We start from the raw sequence: 19,800 nt of genomic DNA on the forward strand, positions 1-19,800 counted from the left end.
ATGCAAAGCTGCTCCTTTCCTGCTGAGTATATCCGCTATTTAATTTCATGATTTCAGATCTATACCTGCATCATTTATGTATTTATAATAATCTTCTAAAGCAGGGGTGCCCAATCTGTGTTTCATGGGCCTCTCTGTTAATGCATAAAAAAGGCATAAAAAAGGGTTGGGAACCCCTGTTCTAAAGTGTAGTTTCTACTTTGTAAGCAAGCAGTAACAAATGTATGCAGTGCAATGCCCATAAACATTTAATCTATTTTTGAAGGTTAATTGACAGGTTGATTCTGGTCAGTATGTTACTATTCAATATAATTCAAGTGGAGTTCAGCATTATTTAAGGGGAATTACCTCTTGAATTTTGGATTAACTTCTTACCCAAAAGGAAACTCCTCTGACAAGATTTGGTCCAGATTACATTATTGGCCCTCTGAAATGGGACTTGTGTACTCATAAAGGAGGTGCACTTTACCAAACTACTACTCATACACACAGAGTGACAACTCAGGAATAATAATGGATTGAGATTTTATGGTTGGGTTGAGTTGTTCTCCGATCTTGGCAATTTGCTTGCAAACATTGCATCACCATATGAGGAGACAGTATCAGTGCACTGTTCATTGTGGTGTGCCCTCCAAATGCTTGGCCTTTATCAGTCTTAAGACCATAAGATATAGGAGCAGAGGTAGGCCATTTGGTCCATCGAGTCTGCTCTGCCATTCAATCATGGGCTGATCCAATTCTTCCAGTCATCCCCACTCCCCTGCCTTCTCCCCATACCCTGAAATGCCCTGGCTAATCAAGAACCCATCTATCCCTGCCTTAAATGCATCCAATGACTTGGCCTGCACAGCCGCTTGTGGCAACAAATTCCACAGAGTTATCACTCTCTGACTAAAGTAATTTCAATGTATCTCTGTTCTAAATGGACGTCCTTCAATCCTGAATTTGTGCCCTCTTGTCTTAGAAAATCGGCTGATTGGTTGTCATTATGCAAACTCAATTGTGATGTAGGGAGGAAACCTTGTTGGAGATTGGTTGTGCAGTGAGCTTTGTGCGTTGTAGCCTAGAATTTTGCCTGCATTGGCTCATAAGTAGGATTGAGGTCTCCATGTTCGTTTACGGAAAGCCATGCTTCTAGGAATTCTCTTGCATGCTGTGTGTTTGTCTGCACCATGACTTTCACTGACGTCCAGTCAAATTTGTGCCCCACTCAATCTTCATGGGTAGAGACTAGGGAGAGCTGGTCATGGAGAGATGCTAATGATATCCACTAACTCTCTCTTCAAAGCCACAAATTAGGCATTTGAGTCTATTCTATTCAGAAATCTATTTTTCTATCCATGAGGTTTTTTTTTCTCAGAAAATAGAAAATAAACGTTCATAAACGAAGCATTTGGAATTTTTGCTTGTGAACAACCAAGTGAAGACAACAAGGGATGATTTTACAACTCTGGCATTACAGGAGTATCCTAACCAACTCTACATAGAGAGGACACACATTGGAAATGCAGATGTTACCTTTTCAATCAACCTTATTTTAAAATGACTCTTAAGACATGGACAATGCCGGGAAGGCTGCCTTTTGATGAGACAATCATGCCTAATCTGTATCTAAACTTCTCATATGGACTCTTCTTAAAACTTACTTTTTTCAAATAGCATTTGAACATTGTGCCTCTCCTATGACAACATTCAGGTAAAATTGAATGTGCCATTTTGCAGGAGGAGCCTGACTAATTGGATATCTCCTTCACTGAGCTGGCAGAAGAACAAAAGGCCATTTGACTTCCTTCTGCATTATATGACTTCCTGTTTCAAATTGGAAGGCAAACTTTTTTTTAATATAATTTTTATTGAATTTTCAAAAAGAATACATGAAAAGATAAAATCTACCCACCCCCCCTCCCCTTAACCCTCCCCCCCCCCATATATGTAGTCTACCTAAAAGAAAAAAAGAGAAAAAAAAATAGAAGAGCCGCCTGGATATTGGAAGATTTCCACATGCTCCATGGGATTCAAAATAAATTTGGTATAATTATTCGTTATTTTCCCCAAGTAACCAAATTCTTTGTCGGAGCACTTAAATATGACATCCTATCTTTTGTAAATAAGGGCGCCAAATATTCAAGAATGTTAGATAATTATCTCTTAAATTATAAGTAATTTTTTCAAGTGGAATAGAACTAGCCATTTCATTATTCCAACGATCCATACTTAAATACGAATCAGATTTCCAAGTAACAGCTATAGTCTTCTTAGCTACTGCCAATGCAATTTTTATAAATTCTTTCTGATATTTATTCAATTTAAGTTTCGGTTTTGTCCCTTCAATATCACCTAATAGAAATAATACAGGGTTATGTGGAAGTTGAATTCCAGTAATTTGTTCCAATAAGACTCTTAAATTTATCCAAAAGGGTTGAATTTTAAAACAAGACCAAGTAGAATGTAAAAAAGTACCAATTTCTTGATTACATCGAAAACATTTATCAGATAGATTTGAATTTAATCTATTTATCAGCTTAGATTTATTGCATCTTTTTTTGATGATCAAAAACCAGCATGGATTAAAATAGAACTAGACAAGATAGGAGAAAATAAACCTGAAGATTTTATATATAAATGGGAATCTAAATGGATATGGGAAAAGAAAGAATCTGCTATATTAACACACTTGAATGATCTATGGAATAAGATAAATGTTGATAAGGAAACACAGAAATCTCTATTAGCAAGGAGACCTTTGTTTCAAAACAGACTTATTCCTTTTACAATGGACAATCAACTTTTATATAATTGGTACCAAAAAGGGATTAAATTTATAGGAGATTGTTTTGAGCGAGGTATATTAATTTTAGTACAATATAATTTTTTACACCAATTATATATTACACCACAAAAAATAAATAGATTAAATTCAAATCTATCTGGAAGGCAAACTTTATCCATCTTTATATTATTTTGACCTTTCAAAATCCAAGTTAATTAGTTCCACTCACTTAGTAATTTCTTGCTTCAAACACTGGTCATTTGTTATGGATGATTAATTCTAAAATCAGGGCAGATTTCAGCTGAATATTGAGTATAGCATCTGGGATATCATCTCTACATTTTGAACCAGCACGAAATTCTTGGGGTTAATTTGTTCCTGAGTGTAAGCAAGTTAAACGTTATTTGTGCATGTTACAGGATGAAAAATCCCCCACGCTTTATTATTTTGTGAACTGTCCTTTTGCTCAATTTTCTTTTGAAATGCCCATTAAAGTTCTATAGGAAATGAACTTTAAACCTTGATGGCCTTTGCACCTTTAAAACTAATTCCTTTATTCTCTGAGTCATTTTGAGTATTGTCACTCAGTTCAAAGGAAGAAGGTGAATTGACTTGGTCAGCGATGAAAGCTGTTCTCCAGGTCAGTGGTCCTCAGCAAACGTAGGAATAAACAATGTACTTAAATGTTTATTTACCTTCATAGAAAGGGAGAAAAGATCCTGTTGAGGTTGGAAACAAATGTTCAGCTGTAGTCCTTTACTGTCATGAGCTCTGCTGGCCTTGCACCTTATTTGTAAATTTGTCATCTTATCTAGACTCATTAAGCCCTTGTGCTTTCTGTTTAATCTTGTCAAGTTTATTGTGACTGGCATGGGTTTTCCCTGTACTGTGATTATTTAGAGCGGACTCCCAATTAGTGCTGATCGCGAGGTCCTTGTGTGTGTGTGTGTGTGTGTGTGTGTTTCGAGAATTGTTCACCTTGTTGTGTCACTTAGTCAAGCCACTGAAGTTGATTTGGAGTTCTGATGAATAAACTCTTGATTCTGTCTCAACATTGGAACTTGTTGTTCCTCCACATCTGGATTCAGGTGTGTGTCAGTACACCCTGTAACAATTACATTCTTTTGAAGCTCTAACCTTGTAAGACTACATTGATATTAACTTCCATGATGCAGAATGATAATCCACATTTACTTTGCTGTGTATGATGATGGTGCAGAAGCCAGTAAGAGTGGAGATGACTGGAAAATGTTGCTGCCTTTCAGTCTTGGTGAAACCATGTCACTTAGTAATCCATCGTCAGGGACCCCCCCCCCCCCACTCAGGTCATGCTCTCTTCTGGCTGCTGCCATCAGGTTGAAGGTACAGGTGCCTCAGGACCCACACCACCAGGTTCAGGAACAGTTCTTACCCCTCAAACCTCAGGCTCTTGAACCAGTGGGGATAACCTTACTCAACTTCACTTGCCCCATCATTGAAATGCTCCCACAACCTATGGACTCACTTTCAAGAACTATTTGTCTCAATTTATTGTTTATTTATTTATTATTATTATTTCTTTCTTTTTGTATTTGCACAGTTTGTTGTCTTCTGTACTCTGGTTGAGCACCCTAGTTTGGGTGGTCTTTCATTGATTCTGTTATAGTTATTATTCCATGGATTTGTTGAGTATGCCCGCACAAAATGTATCTAAGGTTTGTATAAGGTGACATATAAGTACTTTGAATTTTGAGCTTTGAATGTGACCATCCTTCACAGTGCATTTTTCTGCAAAAACTAGCTAGCTTTTACTGGAGGAAGGTGCTGTTGTTTGGTTACTCTTGGTTATGAAGTAGATTGTTTAATGCGAGTCAGCTTTTCTGCACAATATCCAATTAACTGGTTGACAAGTGTCAACGGTAAATCTATTTAAATCAAATCCATATATTAAACTGTTCTCTAATTGTAAATGATTAGAGGCAAATCTATTAAAGCCTGTAAAAATTCCTTCAACAGCTGTTTAACAAAGATATTAATGCACTCGAAACTAACAGTTTAACAGCTTTTTAAAACAGTAGGCTATTTTAAAAACAAATCTGCTTCCACTTACTCCAACATGCTCATTACAAATCTTGAGCAGTGTGCTTTCAATTGAAATCTAACCAAATGCCTAGCAGGTTAACTATGGCATAAGATCAACTCTTTAAGGAATATGTGATGCATTGCTTTTTTATTTTGGTTTCAGTGCATTCTGATTGCTTTTTCAAAGAAGAAGTCATGTAAATTCTGCCATATTACTTCTCAGAAGAAGATAAGACAACTGTATTAATTCTCTAGCCAGCGTCTGCTTGTTCACCTGCTAACTAACTGAGTTGCGGAGGGAAGAAAATTGTAAATCCACCATTTCCATAGATGCTGCCTGACCTGCTCACTTATAGAGTCATAGAAGAATACAGTATAGATCGAGGCCCTTCGATCCATCCAGTCCGTGCTGAGCCGCTTAAACTGCCTGCTCCCATTGACCTGCCCCAGGACCATAGCCCTCCATACCCCGACCATCCATGAGTTACACCAGCTTTTTGTGTTTTTGCTCTGAATTTCCAGCATTTGCAGATTTTTTTTTGTGCTTGTAAATCTGCAAGACGACAGAGTTAATTGAGAATTTTTCTGTATGTAGTGTCATTTGAAATACACTTTTGATGAAGAAAATTTTGAAACCGCAGGTCAGTTTAGGTTGTTGACCTCTCATTAGTTGTTTTATGGAAGGCTTATTAAAATAATAGCACTGAGATGTGTAGAATGACAGGAGAGAACTTCCTAACTATATTGGTCTTGAGCAGAGTTAAATAATCCACTCTCCTCTCCAATCAGATTCCTTCCTCTCCAGCCCTTTACATTTCCTACCCACCTGGCTTCACCTATCTCCTTCTAGCTATGCTCTTCTCCCCCCCCCCACCTTTTTATTCTGGCATCTTACCCCCTTCCTTTCCAGTCCTGAAGAAGGGTCTCGGCCCAAAATGCTGACTGTTTATTCATTTCTATAGGTGCTGCCTGACCTGCTGAGTTCCTCCAGCATTTTGTGAGTGTTGCTTAGAATTCTTGGAAACCTGAAAGATTTGAGGGTACTTGAAAATGCTGTTCTAACCCTTGCACCAAAGCAACTGTCCCCTGCCTTCCATTAACCCACTGATATCCAAAACAGTGCGTGAAGGAAGAGGACTGTATACTAATTATTGACTGCATCTGTAATGAAATTATTTCCATCACTAACTCAACTTACACTGTTTCCTTTAGATGAATTTTACTCTAACTCTATGTGGTTGGGATTCTAGGCATAAACTCCTAAATCCTCTGGTAATGACGCTGGGTGGACAATTAGTCACTAGTACCAGATGGACCACATCCCCCGATACTGAAGAGATTGGGTAGACATGTGAAGTCTATTGTTTCTTATTCTCATCCCCAGGCTGTTCAGTAAAATTATTAATAAGTTGTTTGGCTGAAACCAATGTATTCACCAAAACGAAGATTCAGAAAAGAGACCTATTTATGACCGCAGATCAGCTTTTATTGGAAGTATTTCCATATTTACTCATCCTTCCAGATTTTAATCTTAGTTGGGGAAATCTATTCTTCTTGACAATCTGTTTTGGCTTAAGCAATCTTAAGTTATCCTCATATAAATTTTGTTTCCAATTATCAGAATATTTCCTGTCCAGTGTAGATGTAAGAAATGAACCAGACCTGCACTCAATCAGCATTGGAAATGCAGCATTTTGATTGTTTGACTGGGGCTAATTTAAACAGAATACTCTTTGTCATACAAATACCCATAGCAACTGATTACATCTGTGCTGGTTATGTGCCCAGATTCATGAAACTTAAAGCAGATTTGAAAGATAACTAAAAGAACAGAAAAAGACAGAAACAACAAAGGAAACAAACACATGGGGCCATCCAAAGAAAGATTGAAGTTAGAAATAATATGGAAACGGGTTGCGCTGTTCTCCAGTCTTGGCAATCTACTTGCCAACATTTCGTCACCATACGAGGAGATGTCATCAGTGCATTGTTAATTGTGGTGTGTCCTCCGAGTGCTTGGCCTTTTTATTCTTATCAATCACCTGATTGGTTGTCATTTTGGAAACTCAATTGTGATGTGGGGAGGAAATAATAATAATAATAACAGTATGTACTTTATTGATCCTGAGTGGAATCCCATTGCTGATTGGTTGTGTGGTGAACTTTGTGCATCGTGGTCTGGAATTTTGCCCACATTGGCTCATAAATAGGATCAGGATCTACATGTCTGCTTATAGAAATGTTTGCGGAAAACCACCCATCTAGGAATTCTCTAGCACGGCGCGTGTCTGCTTGCACCATGACTTTCTCTGATGCCCTGTCGAACTTGTGCACCTCTCAATCTTCATGGGTAGAGATGGGGGAGAGTTGGTCCTGCCGCTTGACGGCCAGTTGATATTCATGATTCATAAGTATACAAAGGCCAAGCATTGGGTAGACACGTCACAATTGATGAGGCACACTGATGATGTCACCTAGTACGGTGACAAAATGTTTGCAAGTAAATTGCCAAGATTGGAGAGCAACTCAACCCAAAGACTGAAAAAAATAGCAAACAGGCATCTTTCATTTACATTTGGAGTTGCTTCTATATCTGAGCTGGCGTGCTGAGAAAGCAATACCTTTCTTTCCCATTCCTCTTCCGGGGTGCTTGGCTCTATCACCACACATTGTTTCGCAAGACTTGAGTGCTACAACTTCACACTTGATAAAGTATTTCTCCTCTGCCCTCTGGGCTTCTTGACGTACCTGCATTTTAATGCCGAACTGTTCAAATGACTATCTCACATCCCCTGTACCATGACTTGGAGAGTGGAGGGTTGAGCCTGTACCATGATATATTGATTCACCAGGGGTTCACCATCTCTTTCTCAAGGGGAGTGGGCATGGTCAATAAATACTACCAATGATTCAAAGTATATATGCAATATACAACCCTGAGATTATGCTTCTCACAGACGACCATGAAACAAAGAAACACCAGGGAACCCACTCAAAGAAAACAGCGCGTGAAAAAAGAACAAATCACGCAAAAAGCAAAAAAAAAGAGCGAAAAACACACAGAACATAAAACATCACACCACAGAGTTCTTGAAACAGTCTAGGAACGTTCAGTTCAGTTCAATTTTTTCATTGTCTACAGACCACAGAGCCAGTCGGCCCTGATCAAGATCTCACAAAATCACAATAAAAAAGAAACCAGAAACACATCATGACGTGAACTGCAGTGTGAATCCACAAACCGAGTCGATTAAAGCTTGTCCAAGATCCAAGACTCCAGCATCATTCTCTTGCAGCAGCGAGTGAGAGGGAGAGCACACACAACCTGTAAATTAATTAACTTTAGAAGTAAAATGTAGTGGACTTACTGTTCAGTCCAACCCCAGGATAGTGAAGCCTGAATAATTGTGAAGAGGGAAAGGTGAAAACAAATATTAGTTCACCTGTTTTTACTTGTAGAATGGCTTTCATCTGCAACTTCTGTCAATTCTGAGGTACTTTAGATTCAGTGACGTGGTTTTGTGGGAGATCAAGGAATGACCTTGGATGCAAAACATCCTGATAGCTTTTCCTTAAATACAGACAGAGTCTCTTTAATATCTGCTGGGTTTGCCAACTGTAAATGGTTTCAGTGCCACTGTGAAAATTGCTCACCAAGGGATGGTCGTGCTGAGGGGTCAGCATTCTCTCAGTTTCACCAAAATGTCCTTTATCAGGATCCAGACATAGAATAAGTGGAAAACTGGAAACAAAATTACTTCTCATGTACCAGGAACTTGAGAATCAGAATCAGGTTTAATATCACCGGCATATGTCGTGAAATTTGTTGTCTTTGTGGCAGCAGTACAATGCAATACATGATAATATAGAAAAATAAATAAATAGGTAAATGAATTACTGTAAGTGTGTGTATATATACAAATGTTCGTGTATATATATTAAAGAGTTAAATTAAATATAGTGTAAAAACAGATTTATTAGAAAAGTGAGCTAGTGTTCATAGGTTCAAAGTCCATTTAGGAATCGGATGGCAGAGGGGAAGAAGCTGTTCCTGAATCACTGAGTGTGTGCCTTCAGGCTTCTGTACCTCCTCCCTGATGGTAGCAATGAGAAGAGGGCATGTCCTGGGTGCTGGAGGTCCTTAATAATGGATGCTGCCTTTCTGAGACACTGCTCCCTGAAGACGTCTTGCATACTATGGAGGCTAGTGCTCAAGATGGAGCTGACTAATGTTACGACTTTCTGTAGCTTCTTTTGACGCTGTGCAGTAGCTACCCCATCCTCCCCATACCAGACAGTGATGCAGCCTGTCAGAATGCTCTCCACAGTACATCTGTAGAGGTTTTCAAGTGTTTAGGTGACAAACCAAATCTCCTCAAACTCCTCATGAAATATAGCCGCTGTCTTGCCATTCTTATAGCTACATCAATATGTTTGGTCCAGGTTAGGTCCTCAGAGATATTGACACCAAGGAACTTGAAATTGCTCACTCTCTCCACTTCTGAATTCTCTATGTGGATTGATTTGTGTTCCCTTATCCTGCCTTTTCTGGAGTCCATGATCAGCTCTTTGGTCTTACTGACACTGAGTGCAAGGTTGTGGCCGCGACACCACTCAACTAGCTGGTATATCCCACTCCTGTATGCCCTCTCATCTCAACTTATTAGATTTGTGAAAAATGAATCACATCTGAGTAGTCAATGGTTGATCTTTGACAATGTATCCAGTGTGGTGAATGAAGAGAAATCAGCTGAAGTATACAGTGGACTCCAGTTAATTGGGACACATCGGGACTGGTACATTTTGGCCCAACTAAGTGGCTGAAGTTATCTAATTATATGAAGTTCCCAATTATCTGAAGTTCCATGGAAATAGTTAGAAAAAGGTATAAAAATATGAACTACTATTCAACTGAGTAACAAATTATGTATTTAAATGAAATACAGAACAAATTAGAATCCTACCAATATTACTACAGTACAGGTGTCCCCCGCTTTTTGAACGTTCGCTTTACGAAACCTCACTGTTACGAAAGACCTACATTAGTACCCTATTTTTGCTTTCAGAAGGTGTTTTCACTGTTACGAAGAAGAAATTCAGCGTGCGATAAAAAATCAGCGCCCGCCCCGAGCAGCTGCTCTCCCCTGGATTCACAACTGCTTTGCTTTAACACGTGCCTGTGAGCAGCCGTTTGTAAGATGAGTTCTATGGTATCGGAAAAGCCTGAAAGAGCTCGTAAGAGTGTTACACTTACGGTAAAACTAGACATAATTAAGCATTTTGATCATGGTGAACGAAGTAAGGACAAAATGAGCTTGGCTTGTGGAAGCTGACGAACATGATGTTGAAGAGGTTTTGGCATCCCATCACCAAGAACTGACAGATGAAGAGCTGATGCAATTGGAAGAAAAAAGGGTAACAATCGAAACCGAATGAGTAATGATAAAGTACGACTTTAATTTTGAAAGGGTACGTCGGTTTAGGGGATATTTGCAGGATCGTTTGAGTCTTTATTAAAGAACTGTGTGATAGAAAAATGCGCGAGGCTCAGCAGTCAAGCAAGCCTTCCACATCAGCCACAGCAGACAACGAACCTCGACCTTCGACATCGAGGCGGGCAGAGATAGAAGAAGATGAGCTGCCTGCTCTAATGGAAACAGACGATGAGATGACACCCCAGTGTCCCACCACCCCAACCTCCAGGCCACGGACAGATACCGATTCGCGGAGAATGCAAAGGTAGCCGGGAGGCACACAGCACATCTTTAAGAAAAAAGCCAAAATAAACATGCTAATTAATTAGGTGCTGCCAACAATTACAGGCGGCACCTAATTAATTAGCATGTTTGTTTCGACTTTTTTCTTAAAGATGTGCTACACTGTACACACATTATCTCTACTTTATATCGGTTGTGTATTTTTACGTGTTATTTGGTAGATTTGGCAGCTTCATAGTTTAAAGGTTACTGGAGAGCGCATTTATGCCAACAGCGCTTGCGTGAGATTTTCGCTACGGAGATCTGTGCAGGCAATCGTTGTAGAGAAGTATTTCTACTTTATATAGGCTGTGTATTTATCATATCATTCCTGCTTTTACTATATGTTACTGTTATTTTAGGTTTTATGTGTTATTTGGCATGATTTGGTAGGTTATTTTTGGGTCTGCGAACACTCACAAAATTTCCCCATATAAATAAATGGTAATTGCTTCTTCGCTTTACGACATTTCAGTTTACGAACCGTTTCATAGGAACGCTGTACCTTCAGATGGCGGGGGAAACCTGTAGTATAAAACTGTGTACTAGTTTAAAATGGTTACTGACAGAGGAGTTCATCGACAGTACACGAGCATAGTACTCAACTGGTAAATAAAGTAGCCCCTTAAAGCATCGTGGTTTAACACTTTTTACAATAACCAACAAATTATTTTTATCAGACTCTGACATACTTGCACAACACAACAATTATGCAATCCATTGCTTTCTTTGAACCATTGTAATGTGAACTACAGAGTCCAATCCAGAAATCACAAGACCCAGGACTCCAGCACAATCCTCTGGCAGAATCAAGCAAGAGAGTCCGGGTGCCGGAGCAGGGATCCAATCGCAGACCCAGTACTGTGCACACAGTGATAGTAATTGAGTAACAAATCCCAAGGTACAAACAAAGTCAGGCCAAAGTTCAGGCAGAGATCAAAACATGCAGAGAAATCCAAAAACTAGAACCAGGAAACAGGCAGAGTTGATATTCAGACAGACAGAGTACAGATACAAATGCTGGAAGGGCTAAGGAAAATTCACTGGCACAATCTATCAACAAAGAGGTGAAAACACAGGACTGAAATACACTGAGCAGTAAACAGAGAGACAGATGATAGGTGGAGCACAATGAGACACAGGTGGCAGCAATGCAGGTAATAATGAGAAGCAGGTGAGAGACGGAGTACTCAGTAATACAGGGGCCGGAGTAGAGCAGGAGCGGGGACAGGAGCACATGGCAATACAGAACCACAGACTGACAGCTAGGGGAAACACACAAAAAGACAGAGTTCAACTGGAGGTACTGACACAGAGGGAGAGAGAGAGACCATCTGAATGTAGAGACCATCTCTGGGAGCAGTGAATGAGAGGGAGAGAGAGAGAGAGGCCGTCACACACAGGACGCCTTTCTCCAGCAGCAGCGAGTGAGATGCCCGCCTGAACACTCGCTCGTCTTCCAGTCTCGCCTCGATTTCAATTTCCACTTTAATCGGCGAGAAATGGAGTCGATCTCGGCCTCGTGCCCCATGTCCAGGCTTCCTGGTCTCGAGGCCGCGTGCTTCGCTCGAAGCACTTTCGGAGGCAGCAAAGCACCGGATCGCGAAAAACGCACCACTAAAATGTCGATCCTATTCTCTGACAGTAGCAGAACCACATTTGAAAGAAAAAGAAGATGTAAAGGAAGTGAAAGAAGTAGTGTCGCGAACCGGTGGACGTCACCCTTGGTCATGATGTTCGCTGGCGCTATCTTCTTCAGGTCATTAGGTCATTGCACAATCCTTGCGTACCAGTTTTCCTTATTTATTGGCAATGTAAGGGTTATGTGCTTACCTGTGTTGTTCATCACTGGAACGTATTTAATGATGGTTATAAATGAGTGTACATAGCAGAGAAAAGGTCACAGCATTGACAGGAGTTTAAATGCCAGGCACATCATCACGTGAGTGTGTCAGTGAGATCTCTGTGCTCTGGCATCTACTGAAAGTCAAGTGATGCTCTGGTGCCATATCACAATTTGACATTTATCCCCCTTTGGATCTGTATCATAAAAAGCTCTTTCAGACATTAGTCATTGTTCAGATGTTATTTCCAGAGCTTTGGAGGGAGGGAAGTAAAAAAGCCTGGTCGTGTGGGATGTGTCAGCGTTGGCTCAGTTAGAAGCAGTCGTGTTTCTGAGCCAGAAGGTGACAGGTTCGAAGCTACCTTCAGCAATTTAAATAGAGAGAAAAATCTGCTAATGGAATGCTGCACTCTCAGAGATTTCATAAATCAGAAGAAATATTAAAATGAGGCTCTGTTTCTCCCCTCTGTCCTGGGGGAATGGGGGTGGGTGGTCTTCAAAGACTAATGGTACTCAGGAGCAGCTGGAACTGTCTGAGTATTATCAATTTCTCAACCGCTGTTACTTAAAATTCATTACCTGGGGCTAATTATCATATATTTGATTGTGGGAGCTTTCTGTGCACAAGATAGCCACAACTTTCCCTTCACCACAGCAGCAAACATGACTTGCATGGGTGTGAAGTGTTCAGTGATCTGAGACTCGGAAAAGTGCTGTTTGATGAATCCTTACTTATTTCTTTAAATTGGAAACAACTTAAAACTTTTATGTACTTCCCTAGTATGATAAATTGGAATCTTGACCTCACAATCTTCCTGATTATAATCTTACACCTTATTGGTGCAGTACAAGATTGTTCTGGTGATCATTGGCGATGTTTTGTTGGCTGCGGACAGTAGCTCTAAATATTCTTTTAAATATACTCCCTTTGAATTATTCTCACAGCTATCTACAACATGTAACTTCCCTCTAAGCAATGCACATTTAAATCTATGTTCTTAATATTTATTGCTTATTTTTTTATTAGTATTATGTTTTTCTTCTTTTCGTATTTCACAGTTCTTTGTCTTCTTCACTCTGATTAATCTTTCATTGATCCTGTTATAGATTTGCTGAGTATACCCACAAGAAGATGAATCTTAGGGTTGTATATGGTACTCTGATAATAAATTTTACTTTGAACTTTATTGTGTCCTGCATTGCACTTTCTCTGTAGCTGGTACACTTTATTCTGCATTGTTATTGTTTTACCTTGTTCTACCTTCCACTGTCATCTGTATGAACAGTATGCGAGCCAAGCTTTTCACTGTATTTTGGTACATGTGACAATAATAAACCAATTTTAATTCCTTTATCTTAGATTATCTGCGCTCAGATCAGGTTGGGTTTGCATCGTGTCAGGATTTTTTGATTTAATTGTACTTAGAGATACAACATGCCAGGTGGCTACACATCGAGGAAATGGAAGTCATCCAAAGAACGAGGGATAGATCTGTATGGAAAACCACGGTCACCAAAGTCCACATCAGATATGGTACCTAGACAGACAGACAGACAACATGGTAACAGGGTCTTCCAGCACAATGAAACCCACACCTCCTGATTACACCCATTTGACCAATTAACCTACTAACCCAAATGTCTTTGGAAACCAGAGGACCCAGATGATAACGGGGAGAATGTACTGATTCCTTACAGACAGCAGTGGAATTGAACCTGAGTTGCTGGCACTGTTATGCCATTACACCAACCTGCTATGCAACTGTGACCCAGTGCAACACTTTTGATTTGTTAATGAGCAGATCTAATTCTAATTCACTTGTGGAATGCAAAGATTCCACCTTCCACTCTTTGCCGCCATCTTCTCCATTTTAAGCTTTCCACACAGTCATGTTCAACAATTCCTCAACACTTCACAGTGCATTCACAGGGTAATTCCACTCTCACGGGCCATGAGGTTCTGTACACATCTGAAACTTTACACATACTGCTTTAACTGCAAACCTCTTGATTACTAGTCTGCTGGTGGAAAATTGGATCACTCCACTCTTGTAATATTTCCAAAGAGTTTTAATCTAGTTCAGTCAAACTCATTACTGGGAGGCCTGCATCGCCCAAGTCAGATGAGACACAATCTGCTTTTGTGATTTGCCGGAAATCTACCTTTTCATCCAGCCCTGGAACCAAAACCATAGGGCCGATTATTGAACAACGGGGGTAAGAAAGTGGAGGCCCATGAGCCTGTCCTCATTAGGGGTTCGGAGGTGGGGTGTGTCGGTAACTTTAAATTGCTTGGCGTTATCATATCAAAGAATCTGTCCTGGGACCAGTACATAAGTGCAGTCACAAAGAACTGTAAGTGCCTGTACTTAGAAGTTTGCGTGGATTTGGCATGTCAACTAAAACTTTGACAAACTTCTGTGGATGTACAGTGGACAGCATCTTGACACACCAATCCCTGAGAATGGAAAGGCCTACATAAAGAGGTGTGCACAGACCAGCCCATCACAGGCAAAGCCCCCCTCACCATTGAGCACATCTACATGGAGCACTGTCACAAGGAAACAGCATCTATCATGAAGGGCCACCTCCATTAGGCCATGCTCTCTCTTCGCTGCTGCCGTTAGGAAGGAGATACAGAAGCCTTCGGTCCCACACCACCAGGTTCAGGAACAGTTATTACCCCCTCAATCATCAGGCTCTTGAACCAGAGTGGAGAACTTCACTCACCTCAACTCCAAACTGGTTTCACAACCTTGTGGACTCACTTTCTACAACTCATGCCTTCAGTTGATCCAGTTTATCCTTTAATTTGCACAGTTCGTTTTCTTTTGCCCATTGGTTGTTCGTCAGTCAGTGTTTCTGTGTAGCTCTTCATTGATGCTGAGGTAGAATGTGCTGGGACACATCATCAGTGATGTAACCTGGGGTCATCAGGTATCTTGGGTCTTTTAGCACCAGACATCCTTGCCCAGGAGACCCAGCCAGGTTTGATCAGGCCCTGGTTTGTGTCCTGGCAGCATTAGTCCACGGGTCACACCTCTTGATCCATGGCCATCTGGAGGCTCACTCAGCAGCCTCTGTGGCAGTCCTGATGACTCTTTTCTTTGAAGCCCCCACAAAGCCAAGGAGAGAGTACGTTCTACAGAGCAAACAGCCACCAAAACCTCTACACCCCGCCTCTATAGGCTCACAACGTGCCCTCCACCCCTTTTCCTGGCACTGCTCTACCAGCTCCCAGTATTAGGCTTTCTTATGCTCATTTCTATTGTATTCCTCAGTTCTACTGGTGAATTCCTGCAAGAAAATAAATCTCAGGGCAGTAGATGGCGGGTGACATATATGTACTTCAATATTAAATTTACTTTGAACTTTGAACTAAGAGGAATCCCCAACAGAGGGACCATTTTACTAGGTCAGGTCACTTTAAATCACACTAACACTTCACCTATACTTTTGGCACAAATTGAGGAGGGGATTGTGAGCCCTATTGTGTAATATGTTGGAGTTTAGGTTCTCCTGATGAGTTTAGTCTTTTATCTATTTGTCAGTGCTAATTAGTTGAGTGAGAATTAAAAGAATATCATGGATGTTTTTCTTTTTTATCTCCCTAGAGATCTTGCACCTCGAGATATTTCGGGCACATCAGACCCATTTGCAAGAGTGGTATTTAACAGCAAGACTACAGAAACAGCCGTAAGTTGCTCTACTGTGAATCTTCTGCCTCATGTACTCTTGATTATGGCTAACGTCAAACTGCTTTTGTTTACAAGTGAGAAGTAGAACGTGAAACGTATAACAAAGGAGTCAGCCCTTCGGCCTACAGTGTCTGCGACAAACACGATGCCGAATTAAGCTTGTTGTCTTGTACCAACACATGATCTGTATTCCTCCATTCCTGGCATATTCATGTGTAAATCCATCAGACTCTTAATCATCACTATTGTATCTGATTTCGCCACTCCTCTCAGTAGCCCTTTCCAGGTATCTACCACTTTGTGTAAAAAAAAAGGCTTGCCCTGAACTTCTTTAAGCTTTTCCCCTCTCAACGTAAATGCATGCCTTCTAGAACTTGATGTTCCTACCCTGTGAGAAAGATTCCGCATGTCTCCCTTATCTATGCCTCTCCTAATCTTATAAACTTTCATCAAGTGTCTCCTCAGTTTTTGATGCTCCAGAGAGTAAAAAAAATTCAAGTGTACCCAACCTCTGTTTATAGATTGTACCCTCTAATTCAGGCAGCATCCTGGTAAATATCTTCTACACCCTTTCCAATAATTCCACATCTGTTCTACGGTGGAGTCACCAGAATCGCATGCAATACCCCAAGTGCGGCCTAACCAACATTTCACGCAGCTAGTACGCACAAAGTGCTGGAGGAACCCAGAAGGCCAGGTAGTATTTATGGAAAAGCGTAAACAGTTGACGTTTCAGGCCGAGACCCTTCACTAGGACACTCCTGATAAAGAGTCTCGGCCCAAGCTGCCAACTGTACTCATTTCCACAGATGTTGCCTGGCCTGCTGAGTTCCTCCAGCATTTTGCGTGCATTACTTTGATTTCCAGCATCGGCAGATTTTCTCTTGTGTGTGATTTCATGCACCTGCATATTGAATTTATTTTATCTGAAAGGAGAAACAATGAACTTCCCAGCAATAATGAAATAAAACTGGGAAATTTAGGGCGTACTCTATTCTAAAGATATCTTACTGCCTGTTGCACCCCTGGCATACTGGGGCAGCAATGAAGGCTTTCCAGCTTTGTCTGTCCATACCATTGCATGCAGATGTAGAAGGATTCTTCGTTGCTGTTTCCATAACAATTCTGTTTTACAAGTCAGGGTTGTTAGCCCTGAGCTGAACCCCTACACACCCCACCTCCTGAACTTGGAGGTCCAGGTCCTCCAGATTAGCTTTTAATTTTTTGTCACCTCTGCACTGAAGCATCAAAATATTCAGCAGGACTAGTAGCATCTGTGAAGACAGGACCAGAGTTAAGGTGTCAGATTAATGATCTACCAATTTAGTAAAGTTAGAGACAAATCATTGTTAAGCTCTGGAAAGGGGGATTGTGGGAGTCTGTAGTAAGGTAGAAGCCAAGTGAAATTAAATGGCACATGGAGTGAAATGCCAAGTGAGGTCACGATGTGAACAAGAGGGGTGTGTGAATAAAAGACAGAATAAAAGTCCGAAAAATTATTATGCCCGTTCTTAGTAAAGTCAAACAGCGTGGCTAAATGCTAGAACATTTTATTCGGAACACTCCAGTTCCTCCTCGAGCACGTACGACCAGCTCCCTAACATTACTTCTGGTACTGGGGTCAACCACCCACACTGCACACTAGGAACTGAAGTTCCTTATTATGTGCACGCACAATAACCAGAAATTACCAAGGAAAAGTAGTGGAAATCCCAAATAAGAAGCAGAAGATACTGAAAATGTTCGTCGCCGTGGGTTGTGGAAGACTCCGAGTGCTGAAATGTAGGCTTGTAGAACATCTGCCGCAGAGGAACACTGCTGCACTTGAACTCAGTTCTGAATTCCACAACTTCACACTATGAACATTCTCAGCATTTCCGTCTTTGTTTCAGTTCTACATTTGCAATATTTTGTGTTTTAACTGGAATGATATTACGTTCCATGTTGGAAAATCAAGAGGTGTGTTGTACACTACAAATAAACATTGGAAACCAAAGTGCTATGTCACTTTGTAGCCCGAAAGAGGTTAGATCATTCAAGCTTGTCCCGATTAATGTGCTTAAATAGTAGCCACTCCACAACTGGCCGGTTAGCCTCTGTGTCCTGGACAGGGAAGGGAAGGCCAGTGAGGACCGTTGCAATTTTGTGATTCTTTACTGCAGGTATGCAAGCATCCACTTCCATTGTGTGTTGTATTTGTTTTCATCACAGGGGAGCAGGTTGTGATTGGGATATGTTTTCATCCAACTGAAGGCGAGGGATGGGCCAGTTCTGCTCGCTGCTTCATGAGCAGAACCGGCTGCAGTGGTGCCTACTTTCATGTCTGTGGTCTCGCAATGTTGACTCTGCTTTGGAGTGGACAGTGGCTGTTCCTTGCGAAGCTTGACTTCGTGTCCTTCAGAAAGCTCCAGTTCTGAAGCTATTTACTTGCTCTTGTTGTTTGCACAATTTGTTTTTTTTTCTTGCTCTCTGCGCATTGGGTGCTTGATGTTTTTTTTTCTCTTTTGGTGGGTTCTTTTGAGGTTTTTGTTTTACGGCTGCCTGTAAGGAGACTAATCTCAAGGTTGTATTGTGTATACATGCTTTGATAATACATGCACTTTGAACTTTGAACTGCTCAATTATTTAGGTCACCTTTATAGATGTGGGCATGTGGCCAAGTGGTTAAGGCATTGGACTGGTGACCTGAAGGTCGTGAGTTCGAGCCCCAGCCAAGGCAACGTGTTGTGTCCTTGAGCAAGGCACTTAATCACACATTGGTCTGCGACGACACTGGTGCCAAGCTGCATGGGTCCTAATGCCCTTCCCTTGGACAACATTGGTGTCGTGGAGAGGGGAGACCTGTAGCATGGGCAACTGCTGGTCTTCCATACAACCTTGCCCAGGCCTGCGCCCTGAAGAGTGAAGACTTTCCAGGCACAGATCCATGGTCTGGCAAGACTAATGGATGCCTTTTATAGATGACACAGCACACTGACCAGAAACAATACCAGAACCTATGTACCAAGCCTATAGTGTCCACTTGAAGGGTTTTGACTCAAATCATGTATTGTCCATTTCCTTCGTGGCCACCAACAATCATTCTGTTGGGCCAAAGTCACTTAGATCGCATTTCTTCCCCATTTTGATGTTTGGTCTGAACAACAGCTGAACCTCATGACCATGTCTGCATGCTTTTATGCATTGAGTTGCAGCAAATTAGATATTTTTATTAATGACCAGGAATACAGGTGTACCTAATAAACTGGCCACTGGGGTACATATGGTGATGTTGACAGGGAATTAATATCCATATCCAAAAGAGTCCGTGAAATGGAATCACAAGAGATTGCAGATGCTGAAATCTGGAGCCAGAAGCAAATGGCTGAAGGAACTCGAGCAGCATTTGGGGGCGAAAGGAATTACCTATGTTTTGGGTCATTATATAGCATAAGACATCAAAGATTTTGCTTCCTGAATACTTTTGGGGGTATCTTATGGATTTTGAGCTGCTAATGATGAAAATCACCATGGAATTTCCCTATCTTGCACCATTTTTCAATGGCCTTTATTTGCTTTATTTAATCATAGTTCAAGTCAGAATAATTGATAACAACATAAAGGCATCTTTGTTGGTCTAAAAATCAAGCAATTCAAAGGAACTTCTAGTGGGACCAGAGAAAATTGCATGGA

At 40.9% G+C, this 19,800-nt stretch overlaps 1 protein-coding gene across 1 annotated transcript in view; it reads left to right on the top strand.

Moving 5' to 3' along the window:
* The window catches only part of LOC134338523 (rasGAP-activating-like protein 1), a 304,354-nt gene that overhangs the window by 86,963 nt on the left and 197,591 nt on the right, over positions 1 to 19,800 (top strand). Inside the window, exon 6 of the mRNA XM_063034413.1 lies at positions 16,045 to 16,126. Within this exon, the coding sequence (XP_062890483.1) occupies positions 16,045 to 16,126 (82 nt within the window). The remainder of the gene's footprint in view (positions 1 to 16,044; positions 16,127 to 19,800) is intronic.

This window comes from Mobula hypostoma, chromosome 27 (genome assembly GCF_963921235.1).
Source record: "Mobula hypostoma chromosome 27, sMobHyp1.1, whole genome shotgun sequence".
NCBI classification, from domain to species: domain Eukaryota; kingdom Metazoa; phylum Chordata; class Chondrichthyes; order Myliobatiformes; family Myliobatidae; genus Mobula; species Mobula hypostoma.